Source organism: Oncorhynchus clarkii, chromosome 18, assembly GCF_045791955.1.
Source record: "Oncorhynchus clarkii lewisi isolate Uvic-CL-2024 chromosome 18, UVic_Ocla_1.0, whole genome shotgun sequence".
Taxonomy (NCBI): Eukaryota; Metazoa; Chordata; class Actinopteri; order Salmoniformes; family Salmonidae; genus Oncorhynchus; species Oncorhynchus clarkii.
In genome coordinates this window covers 19,295,253-19,320,424 of record NC_092164.1, presented here as the reverse complement: position 1 = coordinate 19,320,424, position 25,172 = coordinate 19,295,253, and the positions used below count along the sequence as shown (strand labels likewise).

Genomic DNA, 25,172 nt, shown 5'->3' with positions numbered 1-25,172 from the left:
TCAGATGAATTTTAGTGTGTCAAGAACTGCAACGCTGCTGGATTTTTCCCCCTCAACAGTTTCTCGTGTGAATCAAGAATGGTCCACCATCCAAAGGACATCCAGGCATTTTTGACACAACTGTGGGAAGCATTGGAGTCAAAATGGGCCAGCATCCCTGTGGAATGCTTTCGACACCTTCTAGAGTCCGTGCCCCAACGAATTGAGGCTGTTTTAGGGACAAAAGGGGAAGCAACAATATTAGGAAGGTGTTCCTAATGTTTTGTACACTCAGTGTATATACCGAATGCATGTATGGCGGTCTTGTTTTTGACTTTCTATGCTGCTTTTGTGCTTTCAAATCAGTGTGGAGTATTTTTTTTGTTTTCGAGACATAGCTTAGCACCTTTCACAGAATATTGTTACTGTTCATTTAATATTTTCTACCTGCTACCAAAATAGCTCTCCTAAACCAAAAGTAGTGGAGCGGAGCCTGACTGCAAGGCTGCAGCTAGGGAACAGGGAAGTCAGATGTAAGTAACCACTCGAGTGACCCCTCAGAGAGTAACTCATTCTGTTCTCTGTTCTCTGCTCCTAGGCAACGTTCAAAGGTTGGATGGACATCATGTACGCAGCTGTGGACTCTCGTAATGTAAGTGTTTCCTTGAGGCTCTGGTCATGGTGAATGGCGGACAGTTTAAAGTCAGGTTGACTCTTGCATTTAAGGTTTTGAGTTGCCATTTTTTTATTGGAATGTTGGTGTTTCTTCCCTTAGGAATGTCCTGTAAATAAGGGTTTGACTTGAATATGTGCAATGATTAAACGTTTTGCTGTATATCTTTCTTGTTTGTGTTTCAGGTGGAACTTCAGCCCCAATATGAACAGAACCTCTACATGTATCTGTACTTCGTCATCTTCATCATCTTTGGCTCTTTCTTCACTCTCAACCTCTTCATTGGTGTCATCATTGACAACTTCAACCAACAGAAGAAGAAGATACGTATTCTGTAGTGAACAGGTGTTCGTGGACAGTGTTTTGTCAAACCCGCTGCTGGCTGAGAGATTATTCTAAATATGGCAGGCATATGAGTTACACACACACATTCCAGTCGCTAAGAGAGTTGACACTGTGAATGCAGTCTCCGTGATACGGAGACAAGAGGGAAAAGAAAGAAAGTTCAAGGAGGAAGAGGAGAGAGCGTAAAATAGCCTGAGAGAGATATCGAGAGGAGAGGGATGAGGGAGGGAGAGATCTGAAAAGTGCGCCTAGCCCTGAGCTAACAATGACTGAAAGAAACTGGAGGGAGAGAGAGAGAGACGCTTTGGGTGTACGTGTGTTAGGTTTTTACCAGGTTTTGTGTTGTTCCCTTTACTTTGGAGGTCAGGACATCTTCATGACAGAGGAACAGAAGAAGTACTACAATGCCATGAAGAAGCTCGGCTCCAAGAAGCCCCAGAAGCCTATTCCCAGGCCAACGGTTTGACACTGATATTGACACCTATTGATATTACAATAACCATTCAACCAAGCAGTAGCTCAAATATTTAAAACAGATTCAGAATTCATATTTAAGACGGATTTCTCAAAATAACAAAAAATGTAAAATGAATATTTATTTTGAATTCTCACAGTAATGATTCAATGTATTTCTATCACTCTCTACCTCTCTCTGTTTCTCTCTCTCCCTTCATCTGCCTTTCCGTTCTAGAATGCATTCCAAGGCTGTGTGTTTGACTTCGTAACGAAGCAGGCTTTTGACATTGTCATCATGATCCTCATCTGCCTCAACATGGTCACTATGATGGTGGAAGAGGATGACCAGACACCAGAGAGGGAAAAAATCCTCCACTGGATTAACTTTGTCTTTATAGTGCTCTTCACTGGGGAGTGTACGCTCAAAATGATATCCCTCCGCCATTACTACTTCACCATTGGCTGGAACGTGTTTGACTTTGTCGTTGTCATCCTTTCAATCGTAGGTAAGAACCCTGACTCTTCATAGTCTTTTGAATCAAAATGTAGCATTCAGAATAAATGTTTGGAGTTGTAACCGAGAAATTGTTTGTGTTAAATTGGTGTGGTTTTTGTTTCTGTCCTTACAGGTATGTTTTTATCAGAATTGATTGAGAAGTACTTTGTTTCCCCAACGTTATTCCGAGTCATCCGACTTGCCAGAATCGGACGCATCCTCCGTCTCATCAAGGGCGCCAAGGGCATCCGGACGCTTTTGTTCGCCTTGATGATGTCACTTCCTGCCCTGTTTAACATTGGCCTCCTGCTTTTCCTGGTCATGTTCATCTACGCCATCTTCGGCATGTCCAACTTCGCCTACGTCAAGCACGAGGCGGGAATCGATGACATGTTCAACTTCGAGACGTTCGGCAACAGCATGCTCTGCCTGTTCCAGATCACCACGTCGGCGGGCTGGGACGGCCTCCTGGCGCCCATCCTCAACAAGAAGGAGCCCGACTGTGACAGCCAGATGGAGCACCCGGGCACCTTGTACCGGGGAAACTGCGGCAACCCGCCAGTGGCCATGTTCTTCTTTGTCAGCTACATCATCATCTGTTTCCTCATCGTGGTCAACATGTACATCGCCGTCATCCTGGAGAACTTCAGCGTGGCCACCGAGGAGTCGGCCGAGCCGCTGAGCGAGGACGACTTTGAGATGTTCTACGAGGTGTGGGAGCGCTTCGACCCGGACGCCACGCAGTTCGTGGAGTACGATAAGCTGTCGGACTTTGCAGACGCTTTGGACCCACCGCTGCGAATGGCCAAGCCCAACCACATCCAGCTGATCAAAATGGATCTGCCCATGGTCAGCGGGGAGCGCATCCACTGCCTTGACATCCTGTTTGCCTTCACCAAGCGTGTCCTGGGAGAGGGTGAAGGCTTGGACCTCCTCCGGGGCCAGATGGAGGAGCGCTTCATGGCCTCCAACCCCTCCAAAGTCTCCTACGAACCCATCACCAGTACCCTGCGGCGCAAGCAGGAAGACATGTCTGCCTTGGTAATCCAGAGGTCCTTCAGGCGCTACCTGGCCCGACTCGCCCTGAAGAAAGCAGCAGAGCTCTACAAGGAGCAGCCTAAAGGCAGCGTGATGTATGAGCTGGAGGACAAGGAGGTGCTGGTGATAGGACAGTTCGCGGACAACTCCACCTCCACAGAGAAAACGGACATTACGCCCACCACCGCCTCGCTGCCTTCCTACAACAGTGCCACAAACTTGGAAAAGGACCAATATGAGAAAGAAAAGAGGGAGAAAAAGAAGAGAGACAGATCTGAGAGAGCAAAATAAATAAGCGAACAAAAGGACAAATGATGAGTACGAAGACATTTGCTTTGAAGAAAAACAGTTTTACAGATTTGGAGGACCGATGTATGCTAATGTGTTGGTGGAGCGGGTGTGGTGGTGTTGTGTGCTAGGCCAAACTGATGTGTAGCTAGCTAAGGCTGAGGCCTGAGAGCAGGATTGGAGCCATTTAAGGGGACTGTTCCAATGGGTTACATTATAACAAGGCAGGGGAAGATTATTGTTATGTATCACTGCCAGGAGTAAGTGAAAGACGGCGACTCAAAAAGCCATTGCGTAACCGCTTGTGATTTTCTGTTGAGTGTTACTATCTGACACACATGAGTATACTGTGAAGTTTTCTGTAGCGAGTGCTGCTGCTACCATCATACATCCAGTGTCTTGAATAACGGTCGCCGTGTTACTTAAGGTTCTTGCATTTTTGTATAATTTCATTTTTTTTTTAATGGTAAGGATTGTGTAATTGTGTAATGTGTCCACTGCTTTTCACGGTTGTAAAAACACCATGTACAGCAAAACTCAGCGACTAAACAAATCCATGTTCCCAATACTAACGTCACATGTGTTTTGTTACTCCCAGAACTATTTGTTCTCAGGCAGCAGTTTTCGTGTATCCCTCTGGGAATAAGCGTAGGTACTGTATATGTAACTAACCGGGTCTCCTGCACACCACAAGACTGTGCTAGCCCGCTGAGGTAAGGTCTGAGACTTAGCTCGGGGGAGCTAACCCAGGTCTTCAGGTTACTCATCACGTGAACGTTACATTATGCACAAACTAATCATCGGTGACACTTGGTAAAGATATATCTCGTACATCTATATGAATGGCTGTTGTTCTCCCCTCGCTGTTTCTATGAACACGCCCACGGCCACAGAGATCCTGAATGTATGTCAACAGATTCATTGAGAGGGATTCAATGAGATCTTCTTCATTTTCGTAGACATTCATTGTCACAAAGCAATGTGTCCGACAGATGTATTTCAATATCTCTCTCTATCTCTCCACTCCTTGTTTCTGTCGAAACACTCGTGTAAAGAAAGATGACTAACAAAAATATAATAAAGGGAACACATTGATGGTCTTTTTCCAAAGATGTCTAACTCCATTATAATACGTGCATATGACACCTGGCGTTGAGTTTAGCACTCGTCTGTACTCCACACTGTACTCATAGTTCATGAATGATTTTAATTCAAAGCCTGATTCTTTCAAGCATAGTGATTTGGTTCGATTTATAAATAGTATGGTGTCCTATATGGACCCACAGTATGTATAACACTTCCATTTGATGTAACAGCACTTTTTATCTTCTCATGGCCACGCCCCAAAGGGTATTATGTGAGCGTGCGCGCGCGTGTGCGTCTGTGTTTGCGTGCAGACATCTCTGTGTGTGTGTGTGTGTGCGTCCGTGCGGGCACGCGTGTGTGTGTGTGACTGGGGGTCTATATTTTACTTGTATTCCACGTATTATAAATAGCACTTCTGCTGTTGCTTTTCAAATGAACTTTTAGGTTGCCATTTTTCTACAACTTGTTTTACATTCTGCACTTATTGACACATGAAACACTTGTATGGTCCACATTTCTGTAGATATGAAACATAAAGCAATCGGCGGCCATTTTCCCTTCAGCTAGTGTGTTAGTGAAGGGCATGCAGGTCAGGACTGGTATCAGTTCATCTGCTAACGTGAATGAAAACATTCAAAGGAATAAAGGACACACCTGTTACCTTTCTCTTTTACGCTGTGCTCTATCAGAAAGTATGATGATGGCTGGATGTCTGGTTGACGGGATCATCCATGTGGTTGAATTTCATGCTACACTGAAATGTAAATGTGTGACGAGGGACATTTTTGTTAGGACCAAAGATGTGACCACAAAACACAAAATCAAGATTTCCAAAATAAAACCGATTTTGGAAAGCATACTTTGTACACAGAATATTTTCAATCAGATGAAACTGTTGCGCTATGCAATCTATTGTTAGCATGTTGAATGGTCAATAGGCAGCAGGGAGACATATATCAGCTGTATACAGAGGGAGAGAGATTGAGATTACCCCCACCCTTACCCCCTCAAAACACTTTGCTGATCCTGCCGCCAGATTCTCCCCTGCTGTTGCTTGGCAACCTTACATCACAGCTCCCCCGCTTTTGATTGATCAGTAGTGTCTCCCAACTGCCTACCCACAATACCTTGCAGCGAGCAGGCATACCCTTCCCGACCCCTGTCCTTCCCTCTTTCCCTGCATCATGATCAGAAGCCATGGAATACACTTGTTATGCTGTACAGTATTACAGTATATGCATAGTATCAATGAACTGCCTTCATATCCCAGTGCTTTAATCCATACAAGTCCTTTGTGTGCTCAGCACCTGCTGTAGTGGGGGTCTGTTTGAGTAAATGTTGGTTTAATACACACCCATGAGCAGTGAGCCATGACAAGGTCCCCATTCAGGAACAGATTAGCCTGTGTGAGGTGGGAAGACAGGACCACCTTATACCCTAACCTGCCTGCCACCAAAGAGAGGACTCCATAAAAAAATAAGGTCAGTGGCTCCACCTAGAGGTGGGGAGACACATGACCAGTCTGGGTAGCACTTCTGGCTGATTTCAAGGAGATTTTCAATAAACATGTTCTATGAGTGCTTGTTGACTGGCTCAAATCATGCAGTAGGCTGAATTGATGTGCTCAATTAAGTACTCAAATTATGTCATTATAGCAGGTTATTATGTCTGTTGAACTCTTGAGAATAATTTCCATGATTACCTAGAAATAGTTGCTCAGCAACAGCACAAATGAGCAATAAACAACCCCCTCTAGCAAGGGAATTTTGGTTTTGTCATCAAGTTCCATTGAGTCAAACCATATAACTTGTTATCATTTATTGTATTTGTATTATGTAATTTTAATAATGCAATAATGATTATTTCAATGTTGTTACTGAACTCCTCATTAAGCCATAATTTAGACATGATTAAATCTGTTGTCAACTATCCAGGTATAGAGAAAGAACACCAGAGTAGACTGACTGATTTGATAGTCAGTTTAAAACTAAGACCTTGTTCCTAATGTAGTTTCTGAAATTTCTCACTTCATTACAATCACTACTTTCAAAGGTATCAACAAGAACAGAATTGTATCAGCTATAACTGACTTTATACTAAATAACAATACACAAAGTGCCTTCAGAAAGTATTCAGACCCCTTGAATTTTTCCACATACAGCCTTATTCTAAAATGTATTAATCAAACAAAAAATCCTCAGCTATCTACACACAATACCCCATAATGACAAAGCAAAAACAGGTTCATAGAAATTTTTGAAAAAATATTAAGTAAACTGAAATATCTTATTTACATAAGTATTCAGACCCTTTGCTATGAGACACCTGTTTCCATTGATCATCCTTGAGATGTTTCTACACTTGATTGGAGTCCACCTGTGGTAAATTCAATTGACTGGACTTGATTTGGAAAGGTACACACCTGTCTATATAAGGTCCCACAGTTGTGCACGTCAGAGTAAAAACAAGCCATGAGGTCGAAGGAATTCTCAGTAGAGCTCCGAGACAGGATTATGTTGAGGCACATATCTGAGGAAGGGTACCAAACCATTTCTGCAGCATTGAAGGTCTCCAACAACAAAATGGCCTTCATCATTCTTAAATGGAAGAAGTGTGGATCCACCAAGACTCTTCTTAGAGCTGGCCGCCCGGCCAGACTGAGCAATTGTGGAGAAGGGAGGTGACCAAGAACCTGATGGTCACTGACAGAGCTCTAGAGTTCCGCTGTGGAGATGGGAGAACCTTCCAGAACCATCCCTGCAGCACTCCACCAATCATGCCTTTATGGTAGAGTGGCCAGACAGAAGCCACTCAAAAGTAAAAGGCATATGACAGCCCACTTGGAGTTTGCCAAAATGCACCTAAAGACTCTCAAACCATAAGAAACAAGATTCTCTGGTCTGATGAAACCAAGATTCAACTCTTTGGCATGAATGCCAAGCGTCACGTCTGGAGGAAACCTGGCACCATCCCTATGGTGAAGTATGGTGGTGGCAGCATCAAGCTGTGGGGATGTTTTTCAGCGGCAGGGACTGGGAGACTAGGCGTCTGAATACCTTCCGAAGGCACTGTATATCCTGGAAAAATCAGTTGCTTAGACATTACTGAAAGAACTCCTCAAATTCATTACATAATGTAGAGGTCTTGAGCGCAAGACAGCAGTCTTAGCTATGTGTTACCCTGGGAAACAGACACATTCCGGAGAATCCATCTCACTCCGACTCTGTTGGGCGAGACAGTCAACATGGCACTGGTTTTCTCTGGGGATTTCAGAGGCTACATTTGGAACTGGAAAATGGGTGTTGACAAAGACTTTTTTTTTTACAAATAAACTATAATCTGAAACAGCCATATTTAAGTTTAGGATGTACATTTTGTCTTCCTTTAATAATTACAACAATACATTACTGATATGTATGATTCATCTTGACAAAATGTCAAGGTCATTATAATCCGTAACCAAAATGATTGACAAGGGACACAATTATTCCATTGGTTATTTATTCTCAAAGTCGGATGTTTGTGGAAAAAGGAACAAATGTTGGTGCAAAAAAGAAGAGACAAACAGAGAAAATCTATTTTTGGCCCCCAGTTCTAGGCAGTCTTGATAAACAAAGAGACATTCTGGAACAAAACTAAACCGAACAGGAAGGCTGTGTCCCAAATACCCTATAATGGCACTACTTCCTTGTTCAAAAGAAGTGCACTATAAAGGGAATAAGGTGCCATTTGGGACAAAGCCAAAAACAACATGAGCTCTGTGCACTTCAAGGCCTTCATGACACAACAGACTGCTGCGGGAATAAACCACAATAAATACCCATTTTCACACTGACCACAATATAGACTACCAAATCATATCTACAGCAGAATAGCAGAGACTGGTACAGACTGGTAGCTTACTTCACTATAGATCACCTGAACATGAATGCTTTGGCACCCTTATGCTACACACCACCTCATTGGCTGACGTGATATGATGTCACAGGATGGGCGAGAGGAGAGAGAGGTCATGAGAGCAAGAGAGCGTGAGAGAGTGAGAAAGAGAGCGAGGAGAACCATAAAGGGGATAGATGAAGTGTAACGAATTTCGTCTTCATACGAAGGAGAGTCGGACCAAAATGCAGCGTGTGGTTTACGATCCATGTTTATTAATAATACGAAACACGAATCTCAAATACAATACTACAAAAACAAAACGTAACGAAACCCTAACAGCCTATATAGTGTGGACACATAGGACAGGAACAATCACCCACAAACACACAGTGAAACCCAGGCTACCTAAATATGGTTCCCAATCAGAGACAATGACGAACACCTGCCTCTGACTGAGAACCATATCAGGCTGAACATAGAAATAGACAAACAAGACATGAAACATAGAATACCCACTCAGATCACACCCTGACCAATCAAAACATAGAAAATACAAAGTAAACTATGGTCAGGGCGTGACAGTACCCCCCCCCCCAAGGTGCGGACTCCGGCCGCAAAACCTAAACCTATAGGGGAGGGTCTGGGTGGGCATCTGTCCGCGGTGGCGGCTCTGGCGCTGGACGTGGACCCCACTCCATGACAGTTTTAATCCCCCTCCTAAACGTCCCTAAATAGGTTACCCACCACAATGATAACATGGGACAGAGGGACAGCTCGGGACAGAGGTAACTCGGGACAGATAGGTAGCTCAGCACTGAGAGGAAGCTCAGCACTGAGAAGAAGCTCAGCACTGAGAAGAAGCTCAGCACTGAGAGGAAGCCCAGGCAGGTAGTAGAAACTACCAGAACCTGGCTGGCTGGCGGTTTCAGCAGATCCTGGTCGACTAGCAGATCTGGGAGAATCTGGTCGACTGGCGGATCTGGGAGAATCTGGTCGACTGGCGGATCTGGGAGAATCTGGTCGACTGGCGGATCTGGGAGAATCTGGTCGACTGGCGGATCTGGGAGAATCTGGTCGACTGGCGGATCTGGGAGAATCTGGTCGACTGGCGGATCTGGGAGAATCTGGTCGACTGGCGGATCTGGGAGAATCTGGTCGACTGGCGGATCTGGGAGAATCTGGTCGACTGGCAGATCTGGGAGAATCTGGTCGACTGGCAGATCTGGGAGAGTCTGGACGACTGGCAGATCTGGGAGAGTCTGGACGACTGGCAGATCTGGAAGAGTCTGGACGACTGGCAGATCTGGAAGAGTCTGGACGACTGGCAGATCTGGAAGAGTCTGGACGACTGGCAGATCTGGAAGAGTCTGGACGACTGGCCGATCTGGAAGAGTCTGGACGACTGGCCGATCTGGAAGAGTCTGGTCGACTGGCAGCTCTGTCTGCTCCATGCTGACTGGCTGCTCCATGCTGACTGGCAGCTCTGGCTGCTCCATGCTGACTGGCTGCTCCATGCTGACTGGCAGCTCTGGCTGCTCCATGCTGACTGGCTGCTCTGGCTGCTCCATGCTGACTGGCTGCTCTGGCTGCTCCATGCTGACTGGCTGCTCCCTGCTGACTGGCTGCTCCCTGCTGACTGGCGGCCCTGGCTGCTCCATGCTGACTGGCGGCCCTGGCTGCTCCATGCTGACTGGCGGCCCTGGCTGCTCCATGCTGACTGGCGGCCCTGGCTGCTCCATGCTAACTGGCAGCTCTGGCGGCTCCTTGCAGACTGGCAGCTCTGGCGGCATCCTGCAGACAGGCAGCTTTGGCGGCATCCTGCAGACAGGCAGCTCTGGCGGCTCCTTGCAGACTGGCAGCTCCATGCAGACTGGCAGCTCTATGCAGACTGGCAGCTCCTTGCAGACTGGCAGCTCCTTGCTAACTGGCAGCTCCTTGCTAACTGGCAGCTCCTTGCTAACTGGCAGCTCCTTGCTAACTGGCAGCTCTGAACAGGCGGGAGACTCCGGCAGCGCTGTAGAGGCGGAAAGCTCTGACAGCGCTAAACAGGCGGGAGACTCCGACAGCGCTGGAGAGGAGGAGGGCTCCGACAGCGCTGGACAGGCGAGGCGCACTGTAGGCTTGATGCGTGGTACTGGCACTGGTGGTACTGGGCCAAGGACACGCACAGGAAGCCTGGTGCGGGGAGCTGCTACCGGAGGGCTGGGGTGTGGAGGTGGTACTGGAAAAACCGGACCGTGCAGGCGCACTGGAGCTCTTGAGCACCGAGCCTGCCCAACCTTACCTGGTTGAATGCTCACGGTCGCCCTGCCAGTGCGGAGAGGTGGAATAGCCCGCACTGGGCTATGCAGGCGAACCGGAGACACCGAGCGTAAGGCTGGTGCCATGTAAGCCGGCCCAAGGAGACGCACTGGGGACCAGCTGCCTAGAGCCGGCTTCATGGCATTAGGCTCGACGCTCAATCTAGCCCGGCAGACACGCGGAGCTGGAATATACCGCACCGGGCTATGCACCCGCACTGGAGACACCGTGCGCACCACTGCATAACACGGTGCCTGTCCGGTCTCTCTAACCCCCCGGTAAGCACAGGGAGTCTGCTCAGGTCTCCTACCTGGCATAGCCATACTCCCTGTTAGCCCCCCCCCAAGAAATTTTTGGGGCTGCCTCTCAGGCTTCCATCCGCGTCGCCGTGCTGCCTTCTCATACCAGCGCCTCTCTGCTTTCACCGCCTCCATTCTACGGTAACCCTCCTCGCACTGCTCCAGCGAATCCCAGGCGGGCTCCGGCACTCTCCCTGGGTCGGCCGCCCACCTGTCGATCTCCTCCCAAGTAGTATACTCCATACTGTACTCCTCCTTGGGCTGTTCCTGTTGTTTCTTCTCCCGCTGCACCTTAGTGCGGCTACACTCCCCTGGTTTAGCCCAGGGTCCTCTCCCGTCGAGGATTTCCTCCCATGTCCAGAAATCCTTATTGCGCGTCTCCTCGCGCTGCTCCTGCCTGTTGACACGCTGCTTGGTCCTTTTGTGGTGGGTGATTCTGTAACGGTTTTCTTGATGCGAAGGAGAGTCGGACCAAAATGCAGCGTGTGGTTTACGATCCATGTTTATTAATAATACGAAACACGAATCTCAAATACAATACTACAAAAACAAAACGTAACGAAACCCTAACAGCCTATATAGTGTGGACACATAGGACAGGAACAATCACCCACAAACACACAGTGAAACCCAGGCTACCTAAATATGGTTCCCAATCAGAGACAATGACGAACACCTGCCTCTGACTGAGAACCATATCAGGCTGAACATAGAAATAGACAAACAAGACATGAAACATAGAATACCCACTCAGATCACACCCTGACCAATCAAAACATAGAAAATACAAAGTAAACTATGGTCAGGGCGTGACATGAAGAGACAGGATACATAGAGAAAAGAGAGTGGAGAAAAATAACATGTTGTGATGGAGTAGGTCCATTCCTTCCTCAATCCGTCCAGTACCCCCTGCACACTGTAATAACAATACTGGTACTGTACTGACCTGTATATAAGAACGTTATATAACTCTATTCTTCTGTTTTTCTTCTGTCACATTTCACCTGTTTTTATTTATCTGTATTACAACCGTTATTACGCATTTTTGGGAAAGAGCTCGCAAGTTAAGGTTCTCCCTGCACTGTTTTACACCTGCTGTGTCCTGTGCATGTGACAATAAAGCTTGATAACAAATCATAATAGCAGCACTGAAAATATAGCTTGTCTCATGAAATTAAGCAAGATGTATAAAACGATTTCAAACGACGTACATTTTCCAAGTTTCATGGTCCAATTGAAAATGGACCTAAATGTAGTGGTAAGACTAGAGATGATTATAAGTCTGTGGCTCTAATTACAGTATCTTGGAGGATTGTCCAATCTAACTGTCCAATCTAATGTAAAGTACAAATGTTCTTTCATTTGTTTCCTTTTGACATTCTCACTGCATATATATAAAAAAAAGTTCATTTTTAAACAGAGTGTTTTTCCTTTCAACAAAATACATGCAAAGTATTCAACATCTATGAGACAACACAAGTCAGCAAGAGACCAAACGCTTAATAATAGTAGTACCTCAAAATCGTGTTGATTTGTCATCAGCACTAACAACAGCATGCTCTCATTATCAAAACGCACATTATACTACATAAACTTAGTATAGTCATAAATAAACTGCAGCTATATACATTTTCCAGTTCACTCCATATAAAAGCTCAAATCAAATCAAATCAAATCGAATCAAATCTACCAAGGCTGTGACTATACCAGTACTGCAATACTTTTTTCCATGGCAAAAATGTAAACATGAAGCAGAAAAAACTCTTCGGTCTTTTAAAAACCTGCTATATATAAATACTGTGAGCAATGTTTATTTACAACATTAGGGCTGTTTTCCGTCATCATGTTTTGTTTCATTGCCACGTGACTAACAAGTATCGCGTTGCTGATATCGTCCGAGCCCTACCGTCTATCTTTGTTCATTCATTTAACTAAAATGTGATTATCTTTTAATTTTCCCATTCGACAAGCAATCATTTTGTTTAATTGTAACTATTTCACAGTCATTGTCCAATAGCGGTTAGACATTCAGAACCAGGACATGGAAACTGTGTGCGCAATAATGTGCAAAGATCCTTCTGAGGCAAAACCCCACAACTTGCCTTTGAAACCTAATCGTTCACTTTAAAAAGGTAAATTCATCAGGAGTTAAAAACAACAAACATTGTCCTTCAGGTTCTATTCAATCAAACTGGCGACCCGGTTTCTAGGATAGGTCAACAACAGCATTATTCCTGTGCAGAAAATGAATTGATACTGACATCATGTAGTTTCACTAGTAAAGGGATACTTCAGGATTTTGGCAATGAAGCCCATTATCTGCTTCCCCAGTCCCAGTCCGATGAACTCAAGGATACCATTTTTCTTCTTCTTCTTTCAAACTACACACAGAGACATAAAAATGGTATCCACAAGTTCATCTGGATCTGGAGAAGGCGATCATTGCCAACATCCTGAAGTATCCCTTTAATTAAGTTGGTCAGCACATTAATCCAAATGTGCATACTTGCTGCAAAGGAATGCTTATTTGACTTATCACACTAACCAGTTTCATTGAACTTGCCACAAGTCTACCTGACACTGCTAGTGACTAGTGTTAGTCTCTAGAATGGGTGGATCCCTTTAATTCTCAGGCAGGAGAGAGGACGCCTCAGCCAGCCCGTTGAAAGACCCTTGGCTTTGCTGCTCCTTTGTCCCCACAGATACCTCAGACCGTGTGCTATTCTTCAGTGAAAGTGTAATATCATTACCGTTCATATCTGTCTGAAAGGCTGATTGACAATTATTGTCATGAGTCTTGTGCTGGAGGCAGAACTGAGCGATTTCCCCTTAGATAGGCCAGCTACTGAGTCAAAATTGGCTATATTGAAAAAATTCAAAAATTAGCTTTTGGTCTTAAGGTTAGAGTTAGGCATTAGGGTTAGCAGTGTGGTTACGTTTAGGGTTAAGGTTAGGTTTAAAATCTGATTTTATGACTTTGTGGCTGTGCCAGCTAGTGACCACTCCGCAGAGTTGCCTCTAGAACAAGATTCATGATGAAAAACGCTAACCTGTGTCTGATAGGGCTGCTCATGGTGTAGTGTACTAGTCTCCCCACTGTGGGGAGTGTTGCTCTGCTGCGGGGCTGAGGAACAGGCGTTGGCTGCTGGTGCTTTGTCAGTGTGGGGAAAATGCATATACAGTCCCTCTATCTGGCTGAGGTGGTCTGTGTGCGGCTCAGAGGTGGTTTTAGGCAGCTCCTGTGACACAACCGTGGGGCCATCGGTGGCCCCCTCCCTGTTGGGGAGTGAGAGGCGGACTGAGGGAGCTTCACAAGGGGATTGTGGTGTGGGGTTCAGCTTGGCTGAGTTGTCCATATGGTAGTACCCTGATGAAGGGTTGTGGTAGTATGAGTTGGGGTTAGCGCGGTTGGTGTTGGTCTGTGTGCCATCACTGTAACCCAACACAGAGGAGAGAGGGACCACCTCTGTGTGAGAGACTGGGGGTCCACTCACCCCCTCCTCCATAGACTCACAGTCATCTTCCTCCTCCTCCTCCTCCTCAGAGTCACTAGTGTGCAGGCTGTTGGTGCTGCAGTCCGAGAGGCCACTACATAAACTACTACCATCGTCATCATCCTCCTCATCATCTTCCTCATCTTCGTCCACTTCCTCTTCTAGATGCTGCTCCACATCGCTGGCACTCAGCAGGTGCATGATGGGAGCCTGCGGGACTGGGATGTTGTCAGACATCAGGGGGTACTGCAAAGCACACTGGACAGGGACGTTGACTGGTAGTTCTCCGTGGTAACCAATGGTGACCTGTGGTTGTGGTTGTTGTTGCTCGTGGCTCTTTTCCAGCTCCAGCTTCATGATGGTGTGCAGGAAGTGGGTGCGAACACGGATGGGGTTGAACTCGACACGGCCTGTGCTGTTACTGCAGCCCTCCTTGCTGCAGCCGCACGGGAATGACATGCGATCTACCTGTACAGACAGACAACCAACGCCTCAGTTAGCCTCCAATACTGGACGGTTCCGTTTCCAATGAATAACGAACACACAGACAGATGCATAAGCATAGCAGACGGTCAAACAGCCAGGCAAACAGCCAGGCAAACCGACCGGCAAACAGCCAGCTATCCAGTAGCGGGCTAGCCAGCCAGCCAGCCAGCCATCATTTAACAGGCAAACATACTGACAGAGGTAATTCAGGAGACCCTCACCACAGCTCCATTTACCTGGCACTTGATGCCGGCCAGGCTGCAAGCGCAGGTCGCGGGGTTGCACAGCCCCCTGCAGTCACAGCCGCACTCCTCCCGGGACACCCGGATGGCCCGCAGCTCGTGCTTCTCCTCCACGTCAATGCGTCGCACCCCAGATGCCCGGAGGAGAGCGCGGCGCCGCCTGGTGGTCATCGGCTGCAGGAAGAAGTACTCGTCCACCTCCGTGTTGTCCAGGTTGATGTCGTCCTCTGAGATGTCGTCCAAGGTCAGTGACTCGGCCTCGTCCGACTCCACAGTGCCATTATTGGTCAGCTGGAAGAAAAAAACACGAGTAGATGGTGATGCTCTCTCGTGATGCACACGGAGTAAACCGAACACCTTCCTAATATTGAGTTGCACCCCCTTTTGCCCTCAGAACAGCCTCAATTCGTCAGGGCATGGACTCTACAAGGTGTCAAAAGCGTTCCACGGGGATGCTGGCCCATGATGACTCCAATGCTTCCCACAGTTTTGTCAAGTTGGCTGCATGTCCTTTAGGTGGTGGACCATTGTTGATACACACAGGAACCTGTTGAATATAGAAAACCCAGCAGCGTTGCAGTTCTTGACACAAACCGCCTGGCGCCTACTACAATACCCTGTTCAAAGGCACTTAAATCTGTTGTCTTGCCCATTCAAGCTCTGAATGGCACACACACACACAATCCATGTCTAAATTCTCAAAGCTTAAAAAAACATTTGTTTAACCTTTTTCCTCCCCTTCATCTACACTGATTGAAGTGGATATAACAAGTGACATCAATGAGGGATCACAGCTTTCACCTGGATTTACACGGTCAGTCTGTGTCAAGGAAAGAGCAGGTGTTCTTACCGTTTTGTATACTCAGTGTATAATGTATCTGGGCTCTTGTAAAGTCATGCCATATAGACTGCTGTAGGTGCTCATATGTGTATCCTTGTATCTATGAAATAAATGCTCATCTCCTGACTATAATACCTTAGGTGGTGATGTAAATCAATTCAACACAAATGGCTTACACAGGTTGTTCAAAGAAAGTTGATACTCCAACACTCTGTCCGAGGTCACAGCGAGGTGTGAGGAATCAGCATAAACCAATGAGGGGGATTATTATTGATAACAATTACATGGCTGACTGCTTGTGTTAGCGCATCCCCTTGTGTTGGATTAGAATCTCTACGATAAAGCAGCTGAAAGTGCTAGTGAATACACTGAATAAATACATTATAAGGAATGTAAAGGTCATTTTGACTAGAAAGGACTGTGCCACTCAGGCTTTTAATGTAATTTGTCATTAGCCTTGAACTCATAACCTAGTCCTAATGCTATCCTGCTTTCCTGGTTATCCCCGGCTTACAAATGGGCAAACATTCCTTCCTCATCTCTCTGCTATGTTAGCTGATTTCTAGCACAAAAAATAGTTGCCATGCTACACATTGGTGTACAATGTAATGCACTTTAGGCACTTGGAAAAGTGCCACTGTGTGTGCCTTATGCAATCCATTATTAATACACTGAATTTGCCACTGCACTGCTGGATACTTTAACACAAAGGCATAGTCCAAACCTTCAGTTAGACAGACTCGGCTGCCTTCAGTTAGACAGACTCGGCTGCCTTCAGTTAGACAGACTCGGCTGCCTTCAGTTAGACAGACTCGGCTGCCTTCAGTTAGACAGACTCGGCTGCCTTCAGTTAGACAGACTCGGCTGCCTTCAGTTAGACAGACTCGGCTGCCTTCAGTTAGACAGACTCGGCTGCCTTCCGTTAGTCTAGTGGTTCCCAAACTAGGGGTTGCGACCGCATAGGGGTGGGGGAACGGGTCGCCTGATATGAAAATGGGGGTCATGGGAGAATTTCCAAAATCCTGAAAATTAAAAAAAAAAAAAATAATATATGTATATATATCAATACAGTGGGAGAACAAGTATTTGATACATTGCCGATTTTGCAGGTTTTCCTACTTACAAAGCATGTAGAGGTCTGTAATTTTTATCATAGATACACTTCAACTGTGAGAGACGGAATCTAAAACAAAAATCCAGAAAATCACATTGTATGATTTTTAAGTAATTAATTAGCATTTTATTGCAATTTCATTGGAGTTGGCTACTGTCGTGTCTGGACTATCATTAAATGTGAAGACTGTATATTATCAAAGCAATTCTCTGTGTGTAATTTAATTACGCAATTACACTAATCACGAAACGTTAAACTAGGAAGTCGGGGCGCCATGAAAAATGTTGTTTATAGAGTGTCCATTTTAGAGTGTCGATATAAAAACAGGCTTATTTCTTTACTAACTAACCACACCGAATTACATAAAACAAACTGTAGATATGTGGGTTACTAACTGATACAAAGAAAAAGTCCTTAGCGGACGAAGCCGATATGACGGCTTGGTAGACAAATGAAAGGGGTCCGGACGGAGAAAAAGCGGGGAAGACGAAATGGATTCACTACACACAGTTGATAATTATATTAATTGAAATGCTAATCCTTCGCACATGAACGGCCGCTCATTCGAAAATAATAGCAATGTCTAGATTTACGCCCGTATGTCGTTGTTGTCTTCTGTTGGAATCGCCTGTCCGTCTGCTGGAGAGTCAGTTCATCAGAGAGTTTCTGGTAAACTTCCCCAGAAGTCACAATGTCCTTCGTGGTTGTAGCTTTCTCCGCGGCTCTGGATAGTGTCTGTTGTAATCGATAAGTCAGGCGTACCATGTTCTTAGAATAGATGTTTCGGCGATTGTCGGTATTCTCTTACTAGACTGGTAATTATATGTCTAAGATTTTATCTTATTCTGTAGTGATTGATAGTCTCGGAGATGAACCATTTCCAGCCTTGTAGCCAAAACTACAGCTGTATGGTCTAAATATCTATAGGATTCTAGCCATTCCAACATGGGGACAGCGTTCTCTGACTTGATGTACATTTTGTAGGAAGTGGGCTTTATACTCTGTGGAAAAAGGCGCGAGTCCATGACGCCGACATAATGTCTATGCTCATGTGGGCGTGACCACTGATTTGGTTAACTTTATATGAAAACCCATATTTTCTCATTTAGAATATTACATCTTTTCACAAAGAGTTTAACGTTTAATCACATATGTTTCACAATATTCCGATGTAAACCTGACAGTTGGGAAATGTACACTGTAAGATATACAGTTATGTGTGTTTCCTGTCCTTCATTAGATCACCAAATGAACCACTCGACATGACTGTCCCTTAAGTGTCCACAGACCATTCCCACATTCTCAAAAATAGAAACATTGTTTAATTATTCAAACTTTGATGTTCGAGGTTCTCTCTGTGTTCCACAGTTTACATTCCAATCTCGAACACTACAGAGCATAAGGGTATGTTATGACCGACCATAAAACAGTCGTCTTCCCGCTCTCCCCCTCTACGAGAGAGAGAGAGCACGCTGTAGAGTGGACCCCCCTGTAAACTGATCCTTCAGATCGTCACAGGAGAGTTATGACACTACCTTGAGTTTGATGGAGTTGAGTTTCTCCTCTTTGAGGTGGTCTCGCAGCATGTCTCGGTGGCTTCTCTCCTGCTCCACAGCGAACTCCCCCAGGGTGTAGCGTTGCACCCAGCTGTGGCGTGTGGACATGCCCAGGGTGCTGCCGCCCTGCGTGGGCACGCTGGTGAAGCCCTGGCGCCGGCTGAAGTAGTACACTGTCACGCTCTCAAAGTGCACATTGCGCACCAGCAGGCGCTTCTCACACCTCAAGATAGAGGAGGCTGTTAGAGGGAGGGATAGAGAGAGAAGGAGGGATGGAAAGAAAGGGGGCATTTAGAGACAAAGTATCACTATATAATTTTTTAAAATTGTACCTTTATTTAATTAGACAAGTCAGTTAAGAACACATTTTTATTTACAATGATGGCCTACCCCCTGCCAAACCTGGACGACGCTGGGCCAATTATGCGCCGCCTTATGGGACTCCCAATCATGGCCAGATGTGATACAACCTGGGTTCGAACCAGGAACTGTAGTGACTCCTCTTGCACTGAGATGCAGTGCCTTAGACCGCTGTGCCACTCGTGAGCCCTTAAGTGAGTATTGTTGCTATTGATATCCCTATGGACCCCTTGAGTTTTAGCATCCCTCACATCCTCCCTGTCATCTAAAAACCCACAGGGAGCAGGAGCTAGGGGAGATCACCAGCTATGACTCCTAAAGAGAGATGAAATCACACTACTCCCAAGAGTTACTTCCTGTTTCTCTCTATCATTCTAATCCCACTGAGGCTCTCTATGCTGGTGGTGCTTGAGGGAATCCCATCTGAGTTGAAAAGCAGTAGGTGAGGAAGTGGTTCTATTAACTGGGAGTTTTATTCCACTGAAAAGATGGATGGCTACTCACCAGCACAATGTAAGGCGCTATTTCATTCACTTTGTGTCAAATAGTTGACAGTGTTGTCCGAAGTTGGCAAAGCTGGCTGTGTTAGTTAAGCAATTAAGTACATGCATGCTGGGTGAGCAACTCACGGGCGACGGGGGTGGAGGGGCCGGGGTTGACGCTGTCGCTGCTGTTCCCGCTGTCGCTGCCGGCAGAGACCTCGTCATCGGACCCCCGGAGAGAGAGGCAGGGGGAGGGGCTGTCCACCTCCACCTCCTCAAACTTCCTCTTCAGGATCCCACTCATCCTGCCGTAGGTCTACCACCCAACGTCTTCCCCTGAGAGAAAGAAAGAATGTTGTAAGAAATGTTATTACGGTTATTGCACAAGTGTGTACATGGTCGATGAGCAAACCTATGCTACTGTACATGGTTGCTCAGTTCATGGCATAGTGGGCATTGATCTTTCTCAATAGGTATATGTGATGAGTGTATGTACATCGAGTGCATAAAAGTAAACTTAACATTATGACTATAACTACTGTTCTCTGGAGGGAAACGAGGTACAACATACTATGGGGAGTCGCACTCTTGCGACTGAAGGGTCTACAATCATGCCTGATAAGGCCACGCCTCGCTGGAAGCCCCGCCTTCTACAGGTGATAAGCGTGAGGCTTGGATTTATTTCTTCAATTTAATACCGCTCTTCACCGAGCCCAGGAACGTGCGGCGTGGGGCCAAAACATTTCCCTCCTTCAGGGAACAGTGGCCCAAAGCAAGAGCATGTGCACACTGCTCCCCAGAAATAGGGACCGAGCCAAGGTTAGGAGGAAGAGAGAGTCTCTCCCCATCTGTTGATTCACACCACCACTGACATATTGTTGGTTCTGACCAACACAAGCCAGCCCGACACAAGCAAGGGGAAGTGCCTGAGCGCCGATATACCGTTACGAGCTCTGGGTAATTAATATGGTGTACTCCGCACCAGTATCCATCCCTCCCGAATCGAGTTGCCATCGTACACCCCTTGGGGGGATGCGTCTGCCAAATATAACTCAGTCCATGGGAGCCCCCTAACAATAGCAGAGGGTCCCACCACTGGGCCAGGGCCTGAAGGCCTGACTGGGACACCCAAAGCGACCGGGTAAGGCTGCGAGATGCATCCAGGTGAGTGGCTAGCACTCTGAAAGGGCTGCATCAACACTAGCCCCAGGGGAATGACTTCCATTACAGAAGCCATCATCCCCAGTGGGCGTAGCCCAGCCCAAATTTGGCTGAGCAGAGCTGGAACCTGAACACCCTCCGCAGGGATAGAAAAGAGCGATATGATGATGTCACTGTTCGCATGAGGGCAACACTGCGCCACTGGTTGGAGCAGACAGTGAGCCTCTCGTGAAGTGGGGGACTGGGACTGGGAGAGATTGGTGGAAATGGAAGAACCACTCTTGACAACTGTGTGTATGAACATGGAGGAGGGACACTTTTCATTGAACTCACATGGGGGAGACAACACTTTTGGCACCCGTGAACACTGGAAGTTACCATGGAGGTTACCCTACCGACCAGCCATAGGTACTGGCGACAAGGCGCCTTGTAGCCTAGCTGGGAATGGGACAGATAGCTCTGAGAAACGGAACCCTTCTGGGGTAACCGACAGGGGCGATTTGTAATCAAATCTAATTCCCAGGAATGAAGCTGTGAGCTGGAGACAGGAAGCTAATTTCAGGGTTCATATGAACCACAGAGATTGTGTTGGATAATAGCATGGTCGTGTCCAACACTTGTCCCTCAACTCCGCTACCTGTATCATTAGACAACTCATAGGGACTAGTAAGCTACAGGCAGGAATCAGCAATGAATCCCAGTAATGAGCCACCTATAGAGGAGGGGTGCCCCCTTGTGGACAGAGAGAGAATTGGCCAACTTATTACTCGGGAGACTGATATACCCATAGTGTAACGGAGGCACTGAGAGTCGAGAAGCAGGTGCAGGTGAAACGTTTAATAAAACAACATGGAATGAGATAACATAGGAATAGCGTCTACGCATAAACACAGAAACAATACTGACTGTGGAAAGAACCTAAGGGAGTGCCAGATATAGGGGAGGTAATGGAGTCCTGGTGTGCCTCATGACGTGCAGGTGTACTTAATGATGGATCCTAGGACCGGTGGTTAGTATACTGGCGATGTTGAACACCAGAGGGGAAGAGTGGGAGTAGACATGACAGTACCTCCCCCCCCCCCGTGACACGCAAACTGGGGGCTCAGATTCTTACAGAGCCGGTGGAGTGTGAGGTTCCTGGTAGAGCCAGACACGATCCCCAGAGTGGTACACGGGGGTTTGACAGTGGACGGCGCGCTGGAGTCTCACGTGAGCATTACTCCACGCTTCTGCGTGCCTGTCCTACTCATCAACCGAGGAGCTCCGGTCTGGCCCAGGGGGCCAGGTTTTTTTTTACCTGGGCAATAGGTCAGCGTGAAGTCGTACATTGTGAAGAAAAGGCCCACCTTGCTTGGTGCAGATTCAGCCTACTTGCTGTCCACAGGTTCTCCAGGTTCTGATGGTCAGTGCGGATGACGAATGTTTCCTTGGTGCCCTCCAGCCAGCGTCTCCACTCCCTTAAGTTCTTGGTGACGGGGCAGTATTTTCACGTCCGGATGAAATGCATGCCCAAATTTAACTGCCTGCTACTCATCCTCAGAAGATAAGATATGCATAGTATTATTAGATTTGGATGGAAAACACTCTGACGTTTCTAAAACTGTTTGAATCATGTCTGTGAGTATAACAGAACGTATGTATCAGGCAAAGCCCTGAGGACAAACCATTCAGATTTTTTTTTTTTTTGAGGTCACTCTCTTTTCAATGAAAATTTTATTGGGAATCCAGATTTCGAAGGGACCTTCTTGCAGTTCCTACCGCTTCCACTGGATGACACCAGTCTTTAGAAATTGGTTGAGGTTTTTCCTTTGTGTAATGAAGAAGTAGCCCTGTTCAAAACGTGGTTCACTTCAAGTGTACTGTTAGATAGAGGCGCGTGACCAGAAAGGTAGTGTCAGTTTGTTTTCTTCCTGTATTGAACACAGATCATCCCGTCTACAATTTTATCGATTATTTACTTTAAAAAATACCTAAAGTTGTGTTACAAAAGTAGTTTGAAATGTTTTGGCAAAGTTAACAGGTAACTTTTGAGATATTTTGTAGTCACATTGCGCAAGTTGGAACCGGTGTTTTTCTGGATCAAACGTGCCAAATAAATTGACATTTTGGATATATACAGTGGGGCAAAAAAGTAACGGTACTTTGTGGTGATTTCATTGAGTCCTTTGTAATCGATACATGGACATAACCCTCCATCAGCCTTGGCCACGAAGATGAAACCAGCCGACACAGGAGAAGAGGACATGCGGATGAAAACTTGTTGGAGCGCCTCTTGGATGTAATCCTCCATGGCCTGGGTCAGGTGGCGCGGGTCTTGGAGAATACCTCCCGCAGGTCCTGGTACAGTGCCTTGCGAAAGTATTCGGCCCCCTTGAACTTTGCGACCTTTTGCCACATTTCAGGCTTCAAACATAAAGATATAAAACTGTATTTTTTTGTGAAGAATCAACAACAAGTGGGACACAATCATGAAGTGGAACGACATTTATTGGATATTTAAAACTTTTTTAACAAATCAAAAACTGAAAAATTGGGCGTGCAAAATTATTCAGCCCCCTTAAGTTAATACTTTGTAGCGCCACCTTTTGCTGTGATTACAGCTGTAAGTCGCTTGGGGTATGTCTCTATCAGTTTTGCACATCGAGAGACTGACATTTTTTCCCATTCCTCCTTGCAAAACAGCTCGAGCTCAGTGAGGTCTGATGGAGAGCATTTGTGAACAGCAGTTTTCAGTTCTTTCCACAGATTCTCGATTGGATTCAGGTCTGGACTTTGACTTGGCCATTCTAACACCTGGATATGTTTATTTTTGAACCATTCCATTGTAGATTTTGCTTTATGTTTTGGATCATTGTCTTGTTGGAAGACAAATCTCCGTCCCAGTATCAGGTCTTTTGCAGACTCCATCAGGTTTTCTTCCAGAATGGTCCTGTATTTGGCTCCATCCATCTTCCCATCAATTTTAACCATCTTTCCTGTCCCTGCTGAAGAAAAGCAGGCCCAAACCATGATGCTGCCACCACCATGTTTGACAGTGGAGATGGTGTGTTCAGGGTGATGAGCTGTGTTGCTTTTACGCCAAACATAACATTTGCATTGTTGCCAAAAAGTTCAATTTTGGTTTCATTTGACCAGAGCACCTTCTTCCACATGTTTGGTGTGTCTCCCAGGTGGCTTGTGGCAAACTTTAAACAACACTTTTTATGGATATCTTTAAGAAATGGCTTTCTTCTTGCCACTCTTCCATAAAGGCCAGATTTGTGCAATATACGACTGATTGTTGTCCTATGGACAGAGTCTCCCACCTTAGCTGTAGATCTCTGCAGTTCATCCAGAGTGATCATGGGCCTCTTGGCTGCATCTCTGATCAGTCTTCTCCTTGTATGAGCTGAAAGTTTAGAGGGACGGCCAGGTCTTGGTAGATTTGCAGTGGTCTGATACTCCTTCCATTTCAATATTATCGCTTGCACAGTGCTCCTTGGGATGTTTAAAGCTTGGGAAATCTTTTTGTATCCAAATCCGGCTTTAAACTTCTTCACAACAGTATCTCGGACCTGCCTGGTGTGTTCCTTGTTCTTCATGATGCTCTCTGCGCTTTTAACGGACCTCTGAGACTATCACAGTGCAGGTGCATTTATACGGAGACTTGATTACACACAGGTGGATTGTATTTATCATCATTAGTCATTTAGGTCAACATTGGATCATTCAGAGATCCTCACTGAACTTCTGGAGAGAGTTTGCTGCACTGAAAGTAAAGGGGCTGAATAATTTTGCACGCCCAATTTTTCAGTTTTTGATTTGTTAAAAAAGTTTGAAATATCCAATAAATGTCGTTCCACTTCATGATTGTGTCCCACTTGTTGTTGATTCTTCACAAAAAAATACAGTTTTATATCTTTATGTTTGAAGCCTGAAATGTGGCAAAAGGTCGCAAAGTTCAAGGGGGCCGAATACTTTCGCAAGGCACTGTATATCTCCGGGTTGTTGGGCTAAAGGGCAACCACAGGACTCTCAACCGACGTAAAACCACAGGGGATGGGGAAGCAGGTCCTCCGGCATTCGAGTGACCAGTCTGTGATTCTAATCCTCAACCATGAGATGGTGGGATTATGGCGCTGAAGCCAAGGGAGCCGAGGAAGATCTTGTGAACTGGTGATGAAGAAGGGGACGTAACATGTGTAAATATTTGTAAGAACATAACAAGATTCAACAACTGAGACATCAACTGAACAAGGTCCACAGACATGTGACTAACAGAAATTGAATAATGTGTCCCTGAACAAAGGGGGGTGGGTCAAAAATCAAAAGTAACTGTCAGTATCTGGTGTGGCCACCAGCTGCATTAAGTACTGCAGTGCATCTCCTCCTCATGGACTGCACCAGATTTGCCAGTTCTTGCTGTGAGATGTTACCCCACTCTGCCACCAAGGCACCTGCAAGTTGCCGGACATTTCTGGGGGGAATGGCCCTAGCCCTCACCCTCCGATCTAACAGGTCCCAGACATGCTCAATGGGATTGAGATCTGGACTCTTCACTGGCCATGGCAGAACACTGACATTCCTGTCTTGCAGGAAACCACACACAGAACGAGC

At 46.1% G+C, this 25,172-nt stretch overlaps 2 protein-coding genes across 3 annotated transcripts in view; one reads left to right on the top strand and one right to left on the bottom strand.

Annotated features, from left to right (window-relative positions):
- Nucleotides 1–3,420, top strand: part of LOC139373167 (sodium channel protein type 2 subunit alpha-like) — a 36,268-nt gene extending 32,848 nt beyond the window's left edge. Inside the window, exons 22-26 of the mRNA XM_071113328.1 lie at nt 578–631; nt 838–975; nt 1,353–1,457; nt 1,689–1,959; nt 2,083–3,420. Of these exons, the coding sequence (XP_070969429.1) occupies nt 578–631; nt 838–975; nt 1,353–1,457; nt 1,689–1,959; nt 2,083–3,278 (1,764 nt within the window). The 3' untranslated portion in view covers nt 3,279–3,420. The remainder of the gene's footprint in view (nt 1–577; nt 632–837; nt 976–1,352; nt 1,458–1,688; nt 1,960–2,082) is intronic.
- Nucleotides 3,421–13,593: 10,173 nt separating this feature from the next.
- LOC139373166 (cysteine/serine-rich nuclear protein 3-like) overlaps nt 13,594–25,172 on the bottom strand; it is a 32,817-nt gene continuing 21,238 nt past the window's right edge. The window contains exons 2-5 of one of the 2 annotated variants that reach the window (XM_071113326.1): nt 19,563–19,751; nt 18,553–18,812; nt 15,042–15,353; nt 13,594–14,802 (exon numbers count right to left, since the gene is read on the bottom strand). In XM_071113326.1, the coding sequence (XP_070969427.1) occupies nt 13,810–14,802; nt 15,042–15,353; nt 18,553–18,812; nt 19,563–19,719 (1,722 nt within the window). In that variant the 5' untranslated portion in view covers nt 19,720–19,751 and the 3' untranslated portion in view covers nt 13,594–13,809. Of the gene's footprint in view, nt 14,803–15,041; nt 15,354–18,552; nt 18,813–19,562; nt 20,149–25,172 lie in introns of those variants that run through there. The other variant, XM_071113327.1, reaches the window with a different exon arrangement.